The sequence below is a fragment of the Echiichthys vipera genome (assembly GCF_963691815.1).
Source record: "Echiichthys vipera genome assembly, chromosome: 7".
NCBI classification, from domain to species: Eukaryota; Metazoa; Chordata; class Actinopteri; order Perciformes; family Trachinidae; genus Echiichthys; species Echiichthys vipera.
The window spans coordinates 5,736,360-5,753,864 of record NC_139832.1 but is presented as its reverse complement, the minus strand read 5'-3'; the positions used below and the strand labels follow the sequence as shown (position 1 = coordinate 5,753,864).

At 41.1% G+C, this 17,505-nt stretch overlaps 1 protein-coding gene across 1 annotated transcript in view; it reads right to left on the bottom strand.

Moving 5' to 3' along the window:
* LOC310949061 (ethanolamine kinase 1) overlaps positions 1-11,724 on the bottom strand; it is a gene marked incomplete at both ends in the record, with an annotated part of 28,487 nt that extends 16,763 nt beyond the window's left edge. The window contains 3 exons of the mRNA XM_083916394.1: positions 2,702-2,854; positions 4,112-4,374; positions 11,584-11,724. Coding sequence (XP_083772520.1) covers positions 2,702-2,854; positions 4,112-4,374; positions 11,584-11,724 — 557 coding nt within the window. The remainder of the gene's footprint in view (positions 1-2,701; positions 2,855-4,111; positions 4,375-11,583) is intronic.
* Between the last annotated feature and the right edge of the window lie 5,781 nt (positions 11,725-17,505).

Sequence of the window (17,505 nt, the reverse complement as noted above, 5' to 3'; positions counted from 1 at the left end):
AAAGTTTCTCTGATGCCCGTTAAAACCACTTTTGCTTTTTTTTATTATCCTTAGTCTCTCTCTCTCTCTCTGTGCATGTGTACGTGTGTCTTACCACTCATGTAGTCGCATATTCAAGAGACCAGTGAATAAACAAACACACACACACACACACACACACACACACACACACACACACACACCAGAAATTAGTTTTAACCATAAACCAACCTCTTAATTCTCGTCTCTTTTTTCTCAAATCTCATAATATATGCTTTATTGTCCTTTCCCCAAAACTCTTTATTATATATATTTATATTATATTATAATTATTGATATTTCCCTGATCATATTGGAGCTGTTCTGTATGTTTGTGTTTGAGCAGCAGTGGACTGTCAAGCCCCTCAGTCACACAGAACGCCAAATGTCTCACAATATAGCACCATCTATTGGGCCTCTCAATGTGGTGCAGCCTACTTCTGTAGATGAGTAATACAGTGAGCATCCTGATTCATCCATACACTCACTTTTGGTATCATCTTGTATATAAAATCCCCCATTGTACGAATTAGGAGTTTTAAAACAAAAAGAGATCCTTAACTAAAGCTTGACAGTGCAAAAAAAGTCAAATGTTGGTGCTCATTTAATAGTCCACTACTTGTCACTCCATGTCACTCTCTGTGCCTTACTTTGGTTGTGTATCCTGTTATGCATCATTATATTTGGGTGAATTTCAAACATTTTAGACGTTCACTCAATGAAGTAAAATTCAAATGTTTGACTTAATGAAAATGTCTTTCAGCATGAGGAGATCAAAGGTTGTTTTAAAGCATTATAACTGGTCATATTTGCTCATATATGCTCTTGAAACAACAACTAAAAACAACCAAACATCTGTAGATTTCTCGTGGGATAATAGAAGTGCACTAAGATGAATGTATTTATAATGACGCACCAGACAAATAGTGAGAAAAGTTGCCTGAGTATTGTCTTCCTGATGACAGATACGTTGAGTCACACTGGCTTTTACTTAGATATTTGTGGGACTTTTGTTTTTCTGAATCCTGGCAGCTAAAACTCTTTATCATAAGAGTGAACTCCACGGTCCCTTTCTTTAATGGATGACTCACTCTGCTACCAAACGCTTTCTGCTTAAATTCAAAGGAGAAACTCCAGTTGTTCCAAAGAGACTCTAGGCTTTCCAGCTTCGGTTTGCGTGGACTTCCGACCCCTCCGCTGCATACATAAACAAGGCTGAACGTTTGACCGATAAGGGAGAGCTCTGCAGGAAGCTCGTGCCCGAGCGTCTGTTTCTTTGTAGTGTCTGGAAAGGCCCCCTCTCACCTCTCACCCGGTGACCCCTGTCAGAGATGATGCAAAGTCACTGCCAGGGAGGCCACTCCCCCGTCCACCCTCTGACCAATGACATCCCACAGTGACAGCGGCCTCTATCCACATGGTGAGAGGTGAGTGTGCAATTCCAGCACCGACTGACTGTTCAGTTACTTAAAAGACAATATGTGGAGAGGAGAGGAGCGCTGAGGGCAGGTTTGAAAAATGTACATTTGGCATGTGAGAAAATGATAAGGCATCAGTGGAAGTGCTGCTGCCTGAAAGATAAAGATGTAAAAAATGTTGCTGGTTTCTATCAAAGGGATGACTGCACAAATCTAACACTGAGGTATTTGACCACTGAGGTAGCCTCTCAACACCATCTCAATCAGTATTTGTTTAAAAGAAGGTATACTTTTAATTATTAATCCCACAAGGGGAAACTGATGCATTTACACCAAATCAGTCAACTGAAACAATATGTTCTCGATTTCAGACAGAGGAAGACAAAAGCACACTTCTCAATAATGGTTAGTAACTGTTGCAGGTAGATCTAATCAGCTGTAGCACCAATCATAATTAAGCTAAAGTTATCTCAATGAATTGGTATAAAACACCAGATGTCTCCAGATGTCTCCATCTTGAACTCAAGGCTCCATTCAATGATCTAATAGGATCTTAAATATGCCCTTGATGGCTGCATACATGAAATACTCAGGCACAAGAAAAGGCTCCCACGCAGTGTGAAACACTACACAGTAGACGAGATAATCATCAATGGATCTTTTTTTGAATGTAACCCCATAAACTAATGCTGTTCGCTGATGATGTGCTCCTTGGCCTCTGAAGTGATGTTGGATGGTATGAAGCTCATTTGCCAGGCATATTTATTTAATCACTTTATGTGAGAGGAGATCAACGGCTCAACATTGCCTTTCTATTGTGATTATGGGGCAAAGTAAACCACTAAGGTGGTAGATATTGTCTGACACCAGAGAGATTGCCACTGTCCCAGAATCTTAGTTTCAATAATTCTGAGGTGCTAAACATCTCGTAGAGTTACAGAGTCATACTCCATTTTATATCTTTACATCCTAAAATTGTTGTAAAGGTTTAAGGTGGAGGGCTGTGTCATCAGCTTAACATTCCTTTGGCGAAGCAAGCAAGTCACTGACAACAATCAATTCTCCAGCCTTAATTTTATGGAGAAGAACTGAGCTTGCAATGTGTAGTTTGGCTGAGCAAAGCTACCGCCGAGGTGCTCTTGAGCAATGTAAGTAGTCCTCACCCGCTCTGGTGCTCATGGCTGACTGTGGGAGTCTGTGGTTGCACAAAGTAAATGTACTGGGATGACTATTTTATGATGTCTGAAATACATTGAGCATTGTACCTCTTTGTGCAGCGCTGCTCAGCTGGGCTGCTGTTGATACTGCTCTGCACCAGCGTGAGAAAGTGGGACATTTTTGTCCAGAGAAGCGGTTCAACAGGCAGACCACATTTTGGCTGGATAGAGTGGACTCTCCCCATCTCTGCTGCGATCAATCTGCGGAGTGAAAACATTTTCTCAGATGAGCCTGGCCGACGCTGTTATTGCACAAACAACCATTATCAGAGTAGAAACACAACTCCCTTTCCATTTAGCGCTCTTATCTTGTTCTTCTTTTCCAAAAAAATGGGCCTTGTTGCATTCGTGACCTTTTGACTACTTGAGTGCTCATTCTCGAGGCATCTAAGCGGTGACATTAAGTTTTCCGGGTATTCCCTCGCAGAGCAGGGTTGATTGATGTGTATCGTGGCCCTGGCTGTTCAGCCCTGGCTGGCTGTGTTGTGTCCTACTGTCCTGTGGTGAGAATAATGACGCCAGCCTGTTATCATGAGGATGATGAATGAAACCGGGGGCATGACTAAACAACATTGCTCAACATGAAACATGACTTAAAAAATAAAAAAAACACCTGCACATGACCTGCAACGGTCATTAACTGTTTTCTTTGAAAAGGAATGATCAAGGTTGCACATTACTCTCAATAAAACCTGTTGAATCTATACAGTTTGAGCCCTGGAAGGACCTGGAAATAATAGTTATTGCTGCTATTTGGCGATTTTTATTGATGGCATTGTATAGTCAACCTTCACACTCAACTAAACTGTGTTTATCTTGTGTTTATTTATTTCTAATGTTTGAACTTTAAACATTTAAACTTCAAATCGTAGCCTTTTTAAAATGATAAATTCCATAATATTATGTTATATCATTACAGCCACAGGTCATTATGACTTTGACTGATGTAATAATAACTCATTTAAGGTGCTTAAGAAAATGTTATTTTCCCACATAGAAATTACAGAAATGACAGTTGAATGAACGACATCTTTGGAGCAAGGTATTTCAAAATAAATACATATTTTAAACAGTGTAAAGTGTTGGTGTGAGTTCAAATTTTTACTGGTTTCATGTTAAAATATATTGTTTTTTTTAATTTAAAGCTGATTTTCAATCGTGCTTTTCAATAGAGGGCTTTTATTTTGAAAACGTCATCACTATAAGGCAAACTTAGTGGTAAAGCTGATTCTCATTAAAAAAATCTTTAATGTGAGCAGGCCTTGTTTCAGATCACCTTCTTTCCCTTTTAAGGCCAAATTACTACAGTGGATGATGTTGATCATAGCACAGTTTCCATCTGTGAATGTGAACCAGGACATTCCCAAAAAGGAACACATGCTCTCAGCACACCGCCTCTGATCAAATCAACTTCCTAAGAGAAGAACGTGAACATTTGAAAGCTGTTCTGGCAGAGACCTGTAGATGGAGGGCTGCCGGAGGAGCTCATCATCCAGTACCGTCCCTTGAACAAACTCGTAGCAGATGCCATTCTGGAAGCTGCAATAGATCTCAGGGCCGCACCCGTGGGCGTGGAAGACCTGGAACATCTCCACCTCCCGGTCTCTGTTCACGAAGAGCTCAGTCATTCTACCGTACAGTCGCACCAGAACACAACCGGGCTCCTGGAGAGAGGCCGTGTAGCAGCCGATCAGCTGGTTGGTGATGCCTTCTGTGAATGTCTAGAAGGACGAGGAGATCAAATGGAATATGCGCACAGACGATAAATCAGCTTATCAACTGGATAACATTTTACACGTCCCTATAAGAGTTCATAACACTTAAATCAACCCAGACGCAACATAGTAAATTGGTGCTTATGTGTAACTTTACACATAAAAATGATAACACTGTAGAAACCAAAAAAAGAACATTTCTCTGTGATAGCATTCATGACCTTACTGGTATGTGCACAATACAGTTTCAGCATGCTCTAGCCATTCATGCGTGTATAACAGGCAGTCATAAGCCTGTTCTGTAACTATTGTGAGTGAAATATATGCAAAGTTCAATGGGTCACTCTGCTAGCCCTCAGTCTGAGTTACTCTTTATCCATGACAATGTTGGACAAATCACTCAAAACACGGTTGCACTCGGAGCTTTCTGTTTGTTTTGAGGACTCAAACCTGGACTTATGATAGCATATCATCTTACAGGCTTCTAATTTACCACCGTTATGGCTCATTTACCTCAAATTTAATATATGAATATACCAATGTTAAAGACAAAGTCTTCATGAAATATGGAAAGAGAGAGATCATTTACCAGCTAATGCCCTTGAAAAGAAACTTTGCTTTGCACATTTAATTCTGAAGTTCTCAAATATTAAGTTATAGTATATTATAGTTCTTTAAGTTATTTTGGAACCACAATGTGCAAGACACGGAGGATCAGCAGTGGTGGAAGATGTATTAAGACCTTAAAAACTGTGAAATATAGCAAAACAACAGTTTAAAAAATATTCAACACTTATCAATACCACAAGTAAAAGTCCCATATTAAAAATAAACTTTACTGAAGTAAAAGTACATAAGTGTTTGCAGAAAAAGGTATTCAAAAGTATAATAAAGTTACATTCCACTACTAAGAATCAGCCGATCCCAGCTGACATCCGGCGTGAGACGAGGTACACCGTGGACAGGACGCCAGCCTATCGCAGGGCACATAGAGATGAACAGAGACAGACAACCATTCACACCTACGGGCAATTTAGAGTCATCAGTTAACCTAACACGTGCAGGTCTATGGACTGTGAGAGGAAGACGTAGAAACCCAGAGAAAACCCACGCAGACACAGGGAGAACATACAAACTCCACACAGAAGGGCCCCGTCCCAGATTCAAACCAGGAAACCTCTTGCTGTGAGGCAACAGTGCTAACCACCACACCACCGTGCCGCCCTGCAGCCTGAACTCGTAGATGTTAAAGATCACACTTTCAGCACAGCCCTTACTACTTTGTATGTGTACATACAACAATCCCACAGTGACCACTGTTTGCCGGCAAAGGCCCCATCGGACATTTGTTGCCATTCAGTGGTTTTTTAAAGTCTCTCATTCTCTGCCACAGTCTCCAGGGGTATTTTCTGGGCCTCAGATGAGCCCTGCACACAACAGTTTTTTAATCTAGATGGAAAGTGGACAAACATGCCCACCTTGACATCTGATCAAGTATTTATACAGTGGATGGAGCGCCACTTGGATACTTTCCACTGGCTTTGACATTGTTATTAAACTCCCTTTGTGTCATTTTTGCACACATTATCTTTACACAAAAGCTAGTCCAATTTTCAGATGTACTATGTTTTATTTTACATAATCATTTATTGTCATGTGAAAACAAAAATGCTCGATTTAAAGCAATTTGTTAAGTTAGTTTTGGACACATTTAAATGTCCTGTGGAGTAAAATACGCTTCTCAAATACTTATGTTTGCCTTTTAAAATGAATTAATGTCATTTATTTTCTGTGAAGCGGTTTGACATTGTCTCTTTCAGTTTTAAACAGTGTATTCCTTTTGTTTGTAATGCCTTTTGACGTTAAAGTGCATGTAAAACACTCAAATTGCCATGAGTTTGTCAAAAAAAGGAACAAAAAAAGATTAAATAGATATAATAAAGTATAAAACTCTCACAAGCAACACAGCTACAAGCACAGGTGTAAGAGCAGGAACCGTCTGCCCTTCCCTGCACATTCAGACCAACACAATACATCATTAAAGGAACTGTCGGGATCCGAGGGCTGAAGGGAAACATCCACTCCTTTGTGTACACTACTGGACCTAGAGTAGATTGAGAGGTCACCCGCCCGATGTGCTGTCACCTTACAAACATAAACCCTATTTCTCTGAAAGATTGGACCTTGTGTTTGCACATGGGACCAGAATGGGATTATCCTGTTCTGAACAGATGCTCTGACAACACTCCACATCTGTGTCCAGGGTTAATAAAATAAAATGGCTACTTTTGTTGTCATGTTACCTTGGCTTTTCTGCTGGTTTTTATATGTTTGTCCTTCTATATGGGGCCATGTATTTCAAAAGATGAGACATTTCAGTTTTGTGTCACATTTTATCACCACGTTTGCTTGTAGTTCCTCAATTCCATTTTGAGGCCTTTATTTTGAAAATTAAAACATGTCAGCAAGTTGTACTTTGGACGCAGTCGCAACTTTTCCATTTTAAAGCACACTGGTGGCAAAAATATATATATAAAGTCCAAAACCATCAATGTCTTAGTCTTTTAGACTTAGACTTTTAGAAACATCTCCCAAATATACGTAGATTTTTGTTAAGGGCTAAATAACGTCCTAAAACATTACTGAAGACAGGTCATACTCTATTCCGTGGTTACTATTTTTAGCTGCAGATTTGGTGCAATATTATTTACCAGAAGAAGAACTTTAAAAATCCCGCAATGGGGAAATTCATTTTTTTTACTCTATTATTATTCATGTTACACAAACACAGGCCCGAAATACACACACATGCACAGACAGGACCTATATATGCAATTAATGGAGAGATGTCAGAGCGAGGGGGCTGCCAGTGACCGGCGCCCAGAGCAGTTGGGGGTTCCGTGCCTTGCTCAACAGCACCTCGGCAGTGCCCAGGAGATGAACTGGTACCTCTCCAGCCACCAGTCCATGCTCCATTCATGGTCCACACAGGGACTCGAACTAGCGACCCTCCGGTTCCCAGCCGAGTCACCCGCCCCAACAACACAACAACAGGACGGTCGTTCATCTCATCCACAGTTAAACCATGCACCTTTGGTGTTTAGGGGAAATGTTTGCTCACTTCTGTACAGTTTGGTTCTGCTCACACAGGTTTCACTTGCCTGACCATTGAAGAAGAATAAGAGCACTTTCCCTTTAAAATGTCTGTGTAGGTAATATTTCTTTTGTAATGTTAGTTAGTGGGTTTGTTTGAGGACTTGTTGGTTCAAGAAGGGAATGTTTACTTAGTCCTCAACTTCAGTAACTATGTATCATATGTTTTTCTTCTGAGGAGGTGAATTTGAATAGCACTTTTGTCAAAGAACACACGATGCTGCATCAAATGAGGGTAGATTGATGCCACCTGGGTCAAAGTGACACTAATTACAGAGATTCTCCCTGATTGGCCGCAGACAGCAGGTGACAGAGCATAAAAGGATTTGGAGGGCAGGGAACTTGTTGGTCTATTTTTCTCCCAGAGAATGAAGGAAGGGCAGAGTTTTATGTGTGAAGGTTTTTTCTCTTCTAATTTGTGGCATCCCTCAATATATTTTCTTTATCTTTAATAATCAACGCCTGCATGCTGGCCCATCCTTCCTAGTCACACTACTAACCATCCTCAAGTACCACACACATATAGTATCTGATGTCCTCCTCCAAAAAAAATGCTTATAACTAGTTGTATCTACTGTATGTGTGTTATTAGGAGACACTCTAGTTGCAGTAGTAGAACAAGGAAGTGAGGTGATATAGTATAAGAGCACCCAAGTCAGTGTGGGGGCAAGGTCAGGGTGATGATCAAACACAGGGCTTTGACCTAGGACACTCTTGTGATTTCCACACCTCACGAGTGATAAAAAATTATCTCCGTCCACATGAAACCGCAAAATCCGCCAAAAACAATGTCATGCACATGCCAAAGCAGTAGGCCATTTTAGCCAATCACAAGGCTGGAAAAATTCATACCGGAAAAACAAACAATGGCAAACTGAGGCCAGGCAGATTCCTCCGTAGACTAGAACCACTGTGGGTGGGAGCGTCGTTGGTATCGGTATGTTTGGGTATGCACAAAGACTGTTTAAATAATGGACGTAGCACACTCGTCGAGGTCCGTTCTCTCAACTTGATCCATTCATACTCACTTAAGGGAGTCACCATCTTTTCAGACTTAGACTCCGCCTCATTTCCTTTTACAAAAAAAGGGCATTGATGTGACGTTGGGTAGAGGGAGATACCCACATTCGTATGGATGGCCCCTGAGTTTCTCTGTTGTTTGTTGTGATGGATGGTCAGGCCACACGTGCACGTTCAATGTATTCTCATGAACAGGTTCGTTTGACATTGTACGAAACAGCGAACAGAGGTCACGAGACCACAGCAGACCAGAAGTGGATGGCCACAGTTGCCTTTTGTCGTTTAGGTTACAAATTGTGACAGTTAGGCATTAAAACGACTGGGTAAGGATTAGTAAAAAAGGTTGTGGCTTGGTGTAGTATTTTGGGACCCATACATCACCTCAACCTGCCTCCTGAAGCGGAGATTTGTCGTCTTATACTATGTCCCCTGCTTTAATAAGTTGAATACATACAGCACACACCAAATACTGTGCATTCTTTTAACATACAAGCACGTGAAAAATTGTCATTATTTAAAGCACTGGGGTCAGAGCTGTGTGGAGGTAATCACAGCCCACTATGTGGGAAGGGAACATTTAATTAAGCTTTTATTTTGAAAAAGGAGACATGTATTCATTATTCAGTGCAAATCTAAGGTTTTGAATGCAGTTTAATTTTTCAAGACTAACATTTTAAAGACAAACCTTTTTACACTAACAAAAAAAAAAAATCAAACAGTACAAATATTTCTGCCCTCAAAAGTGTTGTAACTTGTTTTGGCTGATTACGTTACTAAAGAACAGGCAGCGTGCTGGAAGAGCACAGCTAACAGGTGCATCATCAGGCCTGCTCAGAGCAGTGTCGGCCCACTCAGCCTGTAACTGAGAACATCTGTGGTGAGTTAACACATGAGCACTTGCACTTGTAGGTTTGGTAAAACCAGGAAGGCACTTGTTATTAATCTGGTACATTTTGGTACACAACGCAAACTCAAAGTACACATTTAACCAGCCTTTCTGAACGTCCAGAACACATTTGACAATTCCAATGAAGATAATTTAACAACAATTTCAATTTAAGTAAGAAGAAAAATATGGAACTGCCCGTGGCTGGAAAATGCAGATAATACTGTTCAGTTTTTATTTTAACAATCTCAGTCAAGACTGCAGTTTTAAAATATTATTCCAATAATATTAAAATTATTTTGTAACAGTTTATGAAGGATCTTTTGACAGCAGCCATGAGGGAAATCGTACCGTGGAACTGCTCAACTTACAGTGAGTGAAATGTTTCCCTGTATCTGTAAAATAATCTCATTATAATTTTACATTTTAACAACTTAGATGTTACAGGGAGAACATATTAAACTTAAAGTTTACCTCTTTTTTTCTAATCTTTTGTCCATGCAGCCTTTTGTCTGAAGATTCTGAACAAACACAGTTGAATAGAAAGTATTTACAAATGTCACAGTGACATCCATGATGCAGTCACAGTGTCAACAAAGGGGCATTGAGATTTTCATAATAATAAAATGGTATTCGTCATCTGCCACAGCCGCCCCGTGCCAACAGATTGAACGGACTTTTAATATTTAAATCGTAAGAACGCCCACACCCCACGATTCATTTAAGATGCAAAATCAAACAGTTGCGGTTCTAATAAATGACTTCTGAGTGGCAAGCCCAGGGATTTACAGGATTGACAGGATTAAACGTGACTGCAAAGCTAACAGTGACGCTTCCTCGTCAGCTTGCTCTCATTGACTATTGCAGCTTCGTAATTGGGAAGACTCTGGTCTAATCGGTTACATTAAGGGCGCACTCACACTGTCCTTCCGCACCGCTCCCCGGGCTTTAGGGTACTTGTCCCCCCTCCCTCTCCCCCCCACTGCCTGGGCCTCGCGCAAATGCTTCTTGCTGTTCATACGTCATCACGCCGTAACATGTCACACGCATTGATTGACGTCATCGCAATGCGTCGCTTTGTTTACAAATCTTTCCATAGACCTTGGAGTTTTTGTGCGTCTCACACCACAAGAACCTTTCGCCGCCTCGTACATGTGCAAACGCGCTCTACAAAAGCCTCTCTCAGGCGGGCTGTGGACGGCCCGCTGGCCGCAGTTGTGCGCGGAGCGGGTGCACTCACACTGGTCAAACGCACTAGGCTTTAGCCGAAAAACTGGTTTTGGCCCGGTGCGGAAGGACAGTGTGAGTGCGCCCTAAGATTATACCTGTAATCAGCTCACACTACTAGATTTTTTAGAATTTGGGCCGATAATCAGTTCAGACCAGCCAAACTCAAAATGCAGTGATAGCTGGAAGGGGTGAATCAGATCCCAAATCAGCTGATATATCAGTCAGTGTGGGTTCAGTAAAGGGCAGAAACATGGTCCACGCAATTAGGTTATTGAAAATAATGCCTGGCCCAGCTGGCACATACGCACGTCCCCAGTGAAGATACGCAACGTGTGCTTTTACGCACCAGCGGAGGTAACAAACGACAGTCTTCAGGGGGGCAATACGGAGCTAATCAGAGCGTCTCCATGACCACACACAAACGGGCCATCTTCAGAGAAATGTGTTCTACTGTACTTTCTGCACAGAGAGACGAAAAAGGAAAGCATAAGACAATAAGAAGTGTCACAAATGAGTCTGCCGTTAATATTTTGAGCAGAAGTGAACACACAGAATTAGGCAGCTTTCCCTTATTGTTTCATGTTGTAGTGCACGTTGGATGTTTGTCACCCTGTCCCAATCCCATCCTTGCAGCTACGATCCAATCAGGGGTTGTCTGATGGAAGAACAACACACCACAACATGAACCTTGAACTAACCTTTCTTTACAAAGTGGTGCCTACAAGGAAGCATTATTTCATGTGCAATGCTCGATTAGTGCAATACAAAGTCCCAGGATGAGAAGTTCATCTGAATAACCACGCTTCAGACAAACCTTCCCAACAACCAATGGACAGATAATAGTGGATATTGAGATACAATACTCTTCTATACAGACACACAGTCATCATTGAATCACAGATACTGAGACACAAACATTCACTTGCCTTCATTTGAATGTCCTGTGCCTTCCAACGAGGACGAAGTCTCCGGAGGAGATCCAGGATTCCTCTACGAGGTTCATGCTCATCAATATGGAGGTCCACATGGAGAAGCTGATTCCCAGAACCAGCACAGGAACTGTCCATTTTCAACCAAGCGGATGGGAAGTTTTTGGGTTGTTTTTTTTACCTTCAAATAGTTTGAGGTCCAGAACTTGCTTGTACCAAACTCCTACTCTCTTTGAAGCCCAAACTCCATAATTCTCGAAAGACAAATGTGAGTTTACTCTTGAAACGAGACAAAAATAAATAAAACGAACTTAAATGATGTTAAAAAAGCCTGATTGATGATGCTGTTATCCAAAACGGAGCTCTAAGAGATGCTTTTATCAAAATTATTCAAGAGCCATGTGGTTTGAGGCATGGTATTTGCAGGTCACTGAAATGAGCCATGTGTGTGTCCAGTGACTCAGCAGTCCAGCTTGCTTATCAGGGGCCAATGTTCCTATGGGCATCTTCATCCCCTCTCATGCAAAGCTTACATATTAACCACTGGTGCTCAAAACTCTGGCAGGCACACGTAGTGTAAAAACAGAATTCAATGAGAAAAGTCATTGGGAGAAATCAACCTTGATTTTGTGCCCTGTGATGACTTTGTGCTTCAGTAGACCACCTTTACTGCATCAGAGTCTTTCAGAGGCACAATTATAGATAATAAGTCACTGGAAATGAAATCACTTTTACATACAATGTCCAATGAATTTCAAATGAATTCACTTTTCATTATGGTATGTCTGTGATCCATCCACAGAGCTGTCAGGCACAAAGACATTAGCCTGGAAACAAAATGAATCTGCTAAACTCATGTCTCACTTGTTCTGGCAGATACGTCCGGCCCCTATACAGACAAATATCCAGCCGACCTGGCCCCTGGCGGACCAACACAACCGTTTATCTCGCGGGGCGGATTTAAGACGTAGACTGACAGTGTCACTGTCCAGTTTGCAGGTCCGTTCAGTGCAGTTTTTCAGACACATGAAACTCAGATCAAACTGTCAAACTATCAGCGCAGAGCCAAATGTGACTTAATAGTCTGCTACTGTATTTTTAGGAAAAGCATTTTAATGTGGCCGACTGTGGCTTAGTGAAAGAGTGGGTCGTCCTCCATTCGAGAAATTGGCAGTTCTATCCCCACCTTCCCCGGTCCACATGTCAAAGTGTCCTTGGGCAAGACACTGAACCCCAAATTGCTCCCCGTGCTGCACATGGGTGTGTAAATGTGGTGTGAATGGTTAGATTAGATTAGATGGTCCTTAGATGTCCACTGCCGTCAGTGTGAATGTCTGTGGGAACTGGTGAATGTGACAAACACTGTGAAAGTGCCTTGGGTAGTCAGAAGACTAGAAAGGCGCTATATAAGTACAAGTCCAAGTCCATGTACTGTTTAGCTGTAATTTGAGCGTGGGCCACCATCGTTTTCCACTGTCCAGGCACAGCTATTTTGATGCCATGGTTGGTTGTAGGTCCATCGAATGGCTTTTTACTCTGCACTTTTGTTAATGCTCCTTGGAAATAAAAAAATAAAAACTGAGAGGGCACAGGCTAATATGTATTTGTGATTAGTCTGGTGATGCCAAGCTACAAGGACATGCCACTTTTGTCCAAATCGAGCTCAGCATATTTTCTCTCCAAGCACTGAGCTCTCTTTGCAGTCGATTTGAGCAGAGCTCTCTGATACTCGATGCCTCACCATGTTGTTCTATCATGAGCCTGCTGCAAAACATCAATCCCCACAGGCCGCATGCAGAATTTAGGTTACAGTTTAATTTATTGAACCTCATTCAAGCTAAAAAAGTAAGCACTCAGCAAAAATCTGGCTGATAAGACGACTTTTGATTCCGTAAAATAATTTCCAGATGCGTTACATTTGGCTGCACCAGCAAACACTTTAAACGGGTGGAGTCTATTGTCTGACCCGTGTAATCGAGAGTAACCATTTAAATATCATAGAATTGGTTCATTCAAACATGACCTTTTATGCTAGCTCAATGCCATGGAACATTTCAGCACGATCACTCTGTAAACACAAAACGAATTTCATAAACATTGGAGCAGTATGTTTTCAGTCTGTTAAATTATTTAGATGTTGGGCCAATGTTTACCATTTTGCATCATTACAGTAATTGCCTAGAAGTCACGAACGTGGTGATCATCTTGAACCAAATACTTTGCAAGCTTTTAGATGAAAATGAAATTCACTTGCCATCAAAGAGCGTCTCATCATCAAAGATGTTGTGTATATTGAAAGAGAGATGAGTGTCTCGATTAAAAATGTAAGGGTCAGGCGGTAGAATAGAGTAGCGGAGTCAGTGTTTGTGTTATTGCATGTACCTCTCAAGTACAGCTGCAGAAGAGGACGGGTTGAAAAAGAGATGACACACACAATAACCCGGGCATGCAGACATATACTGTTATGACACTTTTCAGACAGCTTCACTTACTGGGTGTCTGGCTTCTCTTTCTTTCTTGTTCCTTGTGATTGTCGGTATGAATAATGCAAGGATTAACATTTGGGCCTTTGAGCCTTGAGAATTAGTCAATTATGAAAGGACGAACAAAGTACCAGTTTTGTTGAAGGCAGCATGAAGGAATAAACTGAGTTAATGTTGCTGGAGTTTCGCATGACTTCTTGACCGTGGGTCTTTTTCATTGGTGTTGTTTTAAGCACTGAAATCAAGAGATATATCTATTCAACTAAATATGGAAATAAATTGAGTAGAGGGAGAATAATGCAGGAGAATTTTCCAAGATTTCTGGATAAAGAATCGGTTCCATGGAGACATTTCACTCAAAACCATGAACGGTGGCACTAGAGGAAAAAGTCAGGGGATCACATAAGTCAGTATGATTCATCATCTGGGCACAATGAACGACTGCACAAGTGTGCTGGCAATCCATCCAAATATTTGAGATATTTCACTGGAATAGTGAATACTTTGACTTAATGGTGGCGCCAGATGAAAAAAAACCCATTAACATTCATCTTGTGGGGACCATGAATATCTCTACCTGATGTAATGACAATCCATCCATTCGTGAGATATATGCAATTGTTCCACTGAATGGTATGACTTGACCATAGAAATTAATTTGAATAGAAAGGACATTCCCATGCAAAGCAACACAGAAGAATGGTAGTAGCGGCAGCCATTTTTAAAAAATGTTTTTGCCAAGCAACCAATGAACTTCCATATAAACCAAGTAGTAGCAAGTTGTGGATTCGAAGCTTCGCAATGGCCAAACAAGCAGTGGAGTAGGGACTTTAAGACCGTGCATGAAACATGTTACTATCACCAGTTAGTCTGGCGTTGAGGTATGACAGAGTTAGCAAGCTAGCTAACTAGCCAACTGTCTACTGGTTAGTTGCTTGCTTGCTGGATCCACCGTGTTTGTTCAGAAAATCTCCTCCTTATTCCCTGCCACTCTGGACAATGTCTCCTCCCTAGTTAGCCGAGGCACACTTTATTTCCCCCACTGATGTGTCTTCTCAACATTACAACTAACAAAAATCTAGTAGTCAAATTACCACGATCATAGCTCAATGTTCTTTCTATCCAGTTTAATGTCTACGGGCTCTACTCTCGTTGTGGATAGTACCTGGTACCTTGTTTTGATACCAGCTCAGTCAAGGTTTCAAATGAGCTGAGCTGATACAAGGAGGTGGCGTTGAAACACCGCAGAGCAATGATTGGTCGGAGAGAGTCACAAGCACAACATAGGCCACCCTGCATAAACTCCCCATATTTAGATAGCCAAGCTACTAAGTGGTACTGCAATTTTATTTATTCATGTATTTATTTTATTTTTTCAAACCAGATTCTTAAAAATGTCAGCCTGCATAAATACAGTGATGAATTGACAGTGCAGACGTCCCTCTGTTTGGTTGTTGATGAAAGGATTCAGCGAGCGAGTGTCACCTTGAAGACAATTTCAGGGCAGTTCCATGTGGCGTGGCTACAGCGATCCGCTGAGAATGCCGCCTACTCTGAGATGGTACTATCCGCAGTATAAAACAGACCTTCATGTGAGGAAAATTGCATCTTATTTGGATGAATTGAAATGTGTGGAATAGAAATTAAAACAGTTATGTCTGCTACTTATTTAGGGTCTAAAAAAGTTGCTTTTACAAACAGCCTCTTAATGCGACTGAAATAGGGAAGGAATACATAGCCATTGATCGCACAGTATCAAAGCAAGTGTAAAATGTAGAAGAAGTGAGGGAAAAAAATCAAAAGAAGTGTCTAAAATCTCTTCAGTTGCCTGAGATTGTGCTGTGGGTGTGTCCAGTACAGAGCCATTATACTGTAGGACAGGACAGTGTATGAAGGATGACCTTGGGCCTTCAATACGAAGAACTGAGAGCATGTTAATGTGAAATTGAATGAGATCAGATTTAAAATGTTGTATGACTTGTTGATCAATTCTACAGAGGAAGTTGGGAGAAGTTCTCAAGAAGTTCTGACTCTCGTTCAAGTAGAGTCTACATTCATTAACACCACCAAAGACTAGTTCTGAAGGAATAATGGGAAGAAGAGTGTGTCTGCTTAGGCGCTAGGTTGTGTGTTAGTTTCTGTTTTCAGTTTGGTATTGCAACATTTATGTACTGTTTTGATATTACATTGTTAATGCCACTTAATACTAGTTTTTGGTTGCTAAGATTTGGTGTTTTAGACCATTTTGCAAAAAAGAAATGACCTCTTTTTAAAGGTAATTAGTTATTTATTTCTCTAATAACTCAATTATTTTGAGATTAACTGCCCTTATAAAGAAGTGTTTCATAAATAACATTAATACTACACTGCCCCAATATATGGCAGAGATGCCGCCATGTTTATAAATGGTACACATGGCCAACTAAAAAAAAAAATAGTGGAAAAATGCAAATAATATATAATTATCCTCGCATTACATATGTTTCCAAAATGGCAAGAAAAGGGTGATGTTATCTAGCGCGACGAGAACGCGTATACATCTCACCACATCATCAACTGTCTTAACAATTTCAAATGAATTTGTCCTTCACGGCACAACACTTGCAACACAAAATGCTCCGGCTTCTTTCTTCCCCGGGCTTCTCGCTGTCTTTCAGAAGTTTTGAAAAGAGAAAATTTCCTTTTATTACAAGGCAAACAGTTGTTGGTGTCCTTTATCAGACAGCTCTTTGAAGAGAAAAAGAGAGAGAGAGCTATGCAGACATTAACCTTTTTATATAGTCTCACAATTGGGGCTCTCAAGGCCTTTCATTTGTGAAGTTCCTGTGGAAAAATCAGGGAGCTTGGACTCATTACATCTACCAGTACAGTATATTTATATTTCAGCTCCAATCAAAGCTAGCCAATATGCCATCCCTATGTATTTTCTCCTCTGAGCCCTGCCTCCCCACTATAATTTCCACCGACATTTTGTGTGCAAATGCAGTAATAGACACATTTATCACATCAAAAGGGATTCAATTTTCTTTTCAATCATCCACCGGTATGAATAGCGCCACATCCTCTGCGGCCAACAATGAGGGGCCATTACCGTGAGCCAAAGGATGGCTTTGCGTTCTCTATGCATTCAAGGGGAAAGTGTGTCAAACTGTTAGCTGACGCCAACATTTGTTCTAGGCAAATGGAGACAGCTTTCAGACAGGTTAGTATCCAATTTTATTGTCAGACAAATGTCATTTTTGTTTGGGGCCACGGTAATCATTGGGCTCAGACACCGGTGTTCCTTGACAGTAAAGCCAGCAGTTAGTCCATTTAATACTCTAACTCTCATGTCAGTAACACATTGCCAAGTCCAGACATGACACCCGCTGTCTCCTCATTATATGAAGAGGGTGACATGCAGGATTCAGGCCGCAGCCCCCTGGGGGAGGGGGTT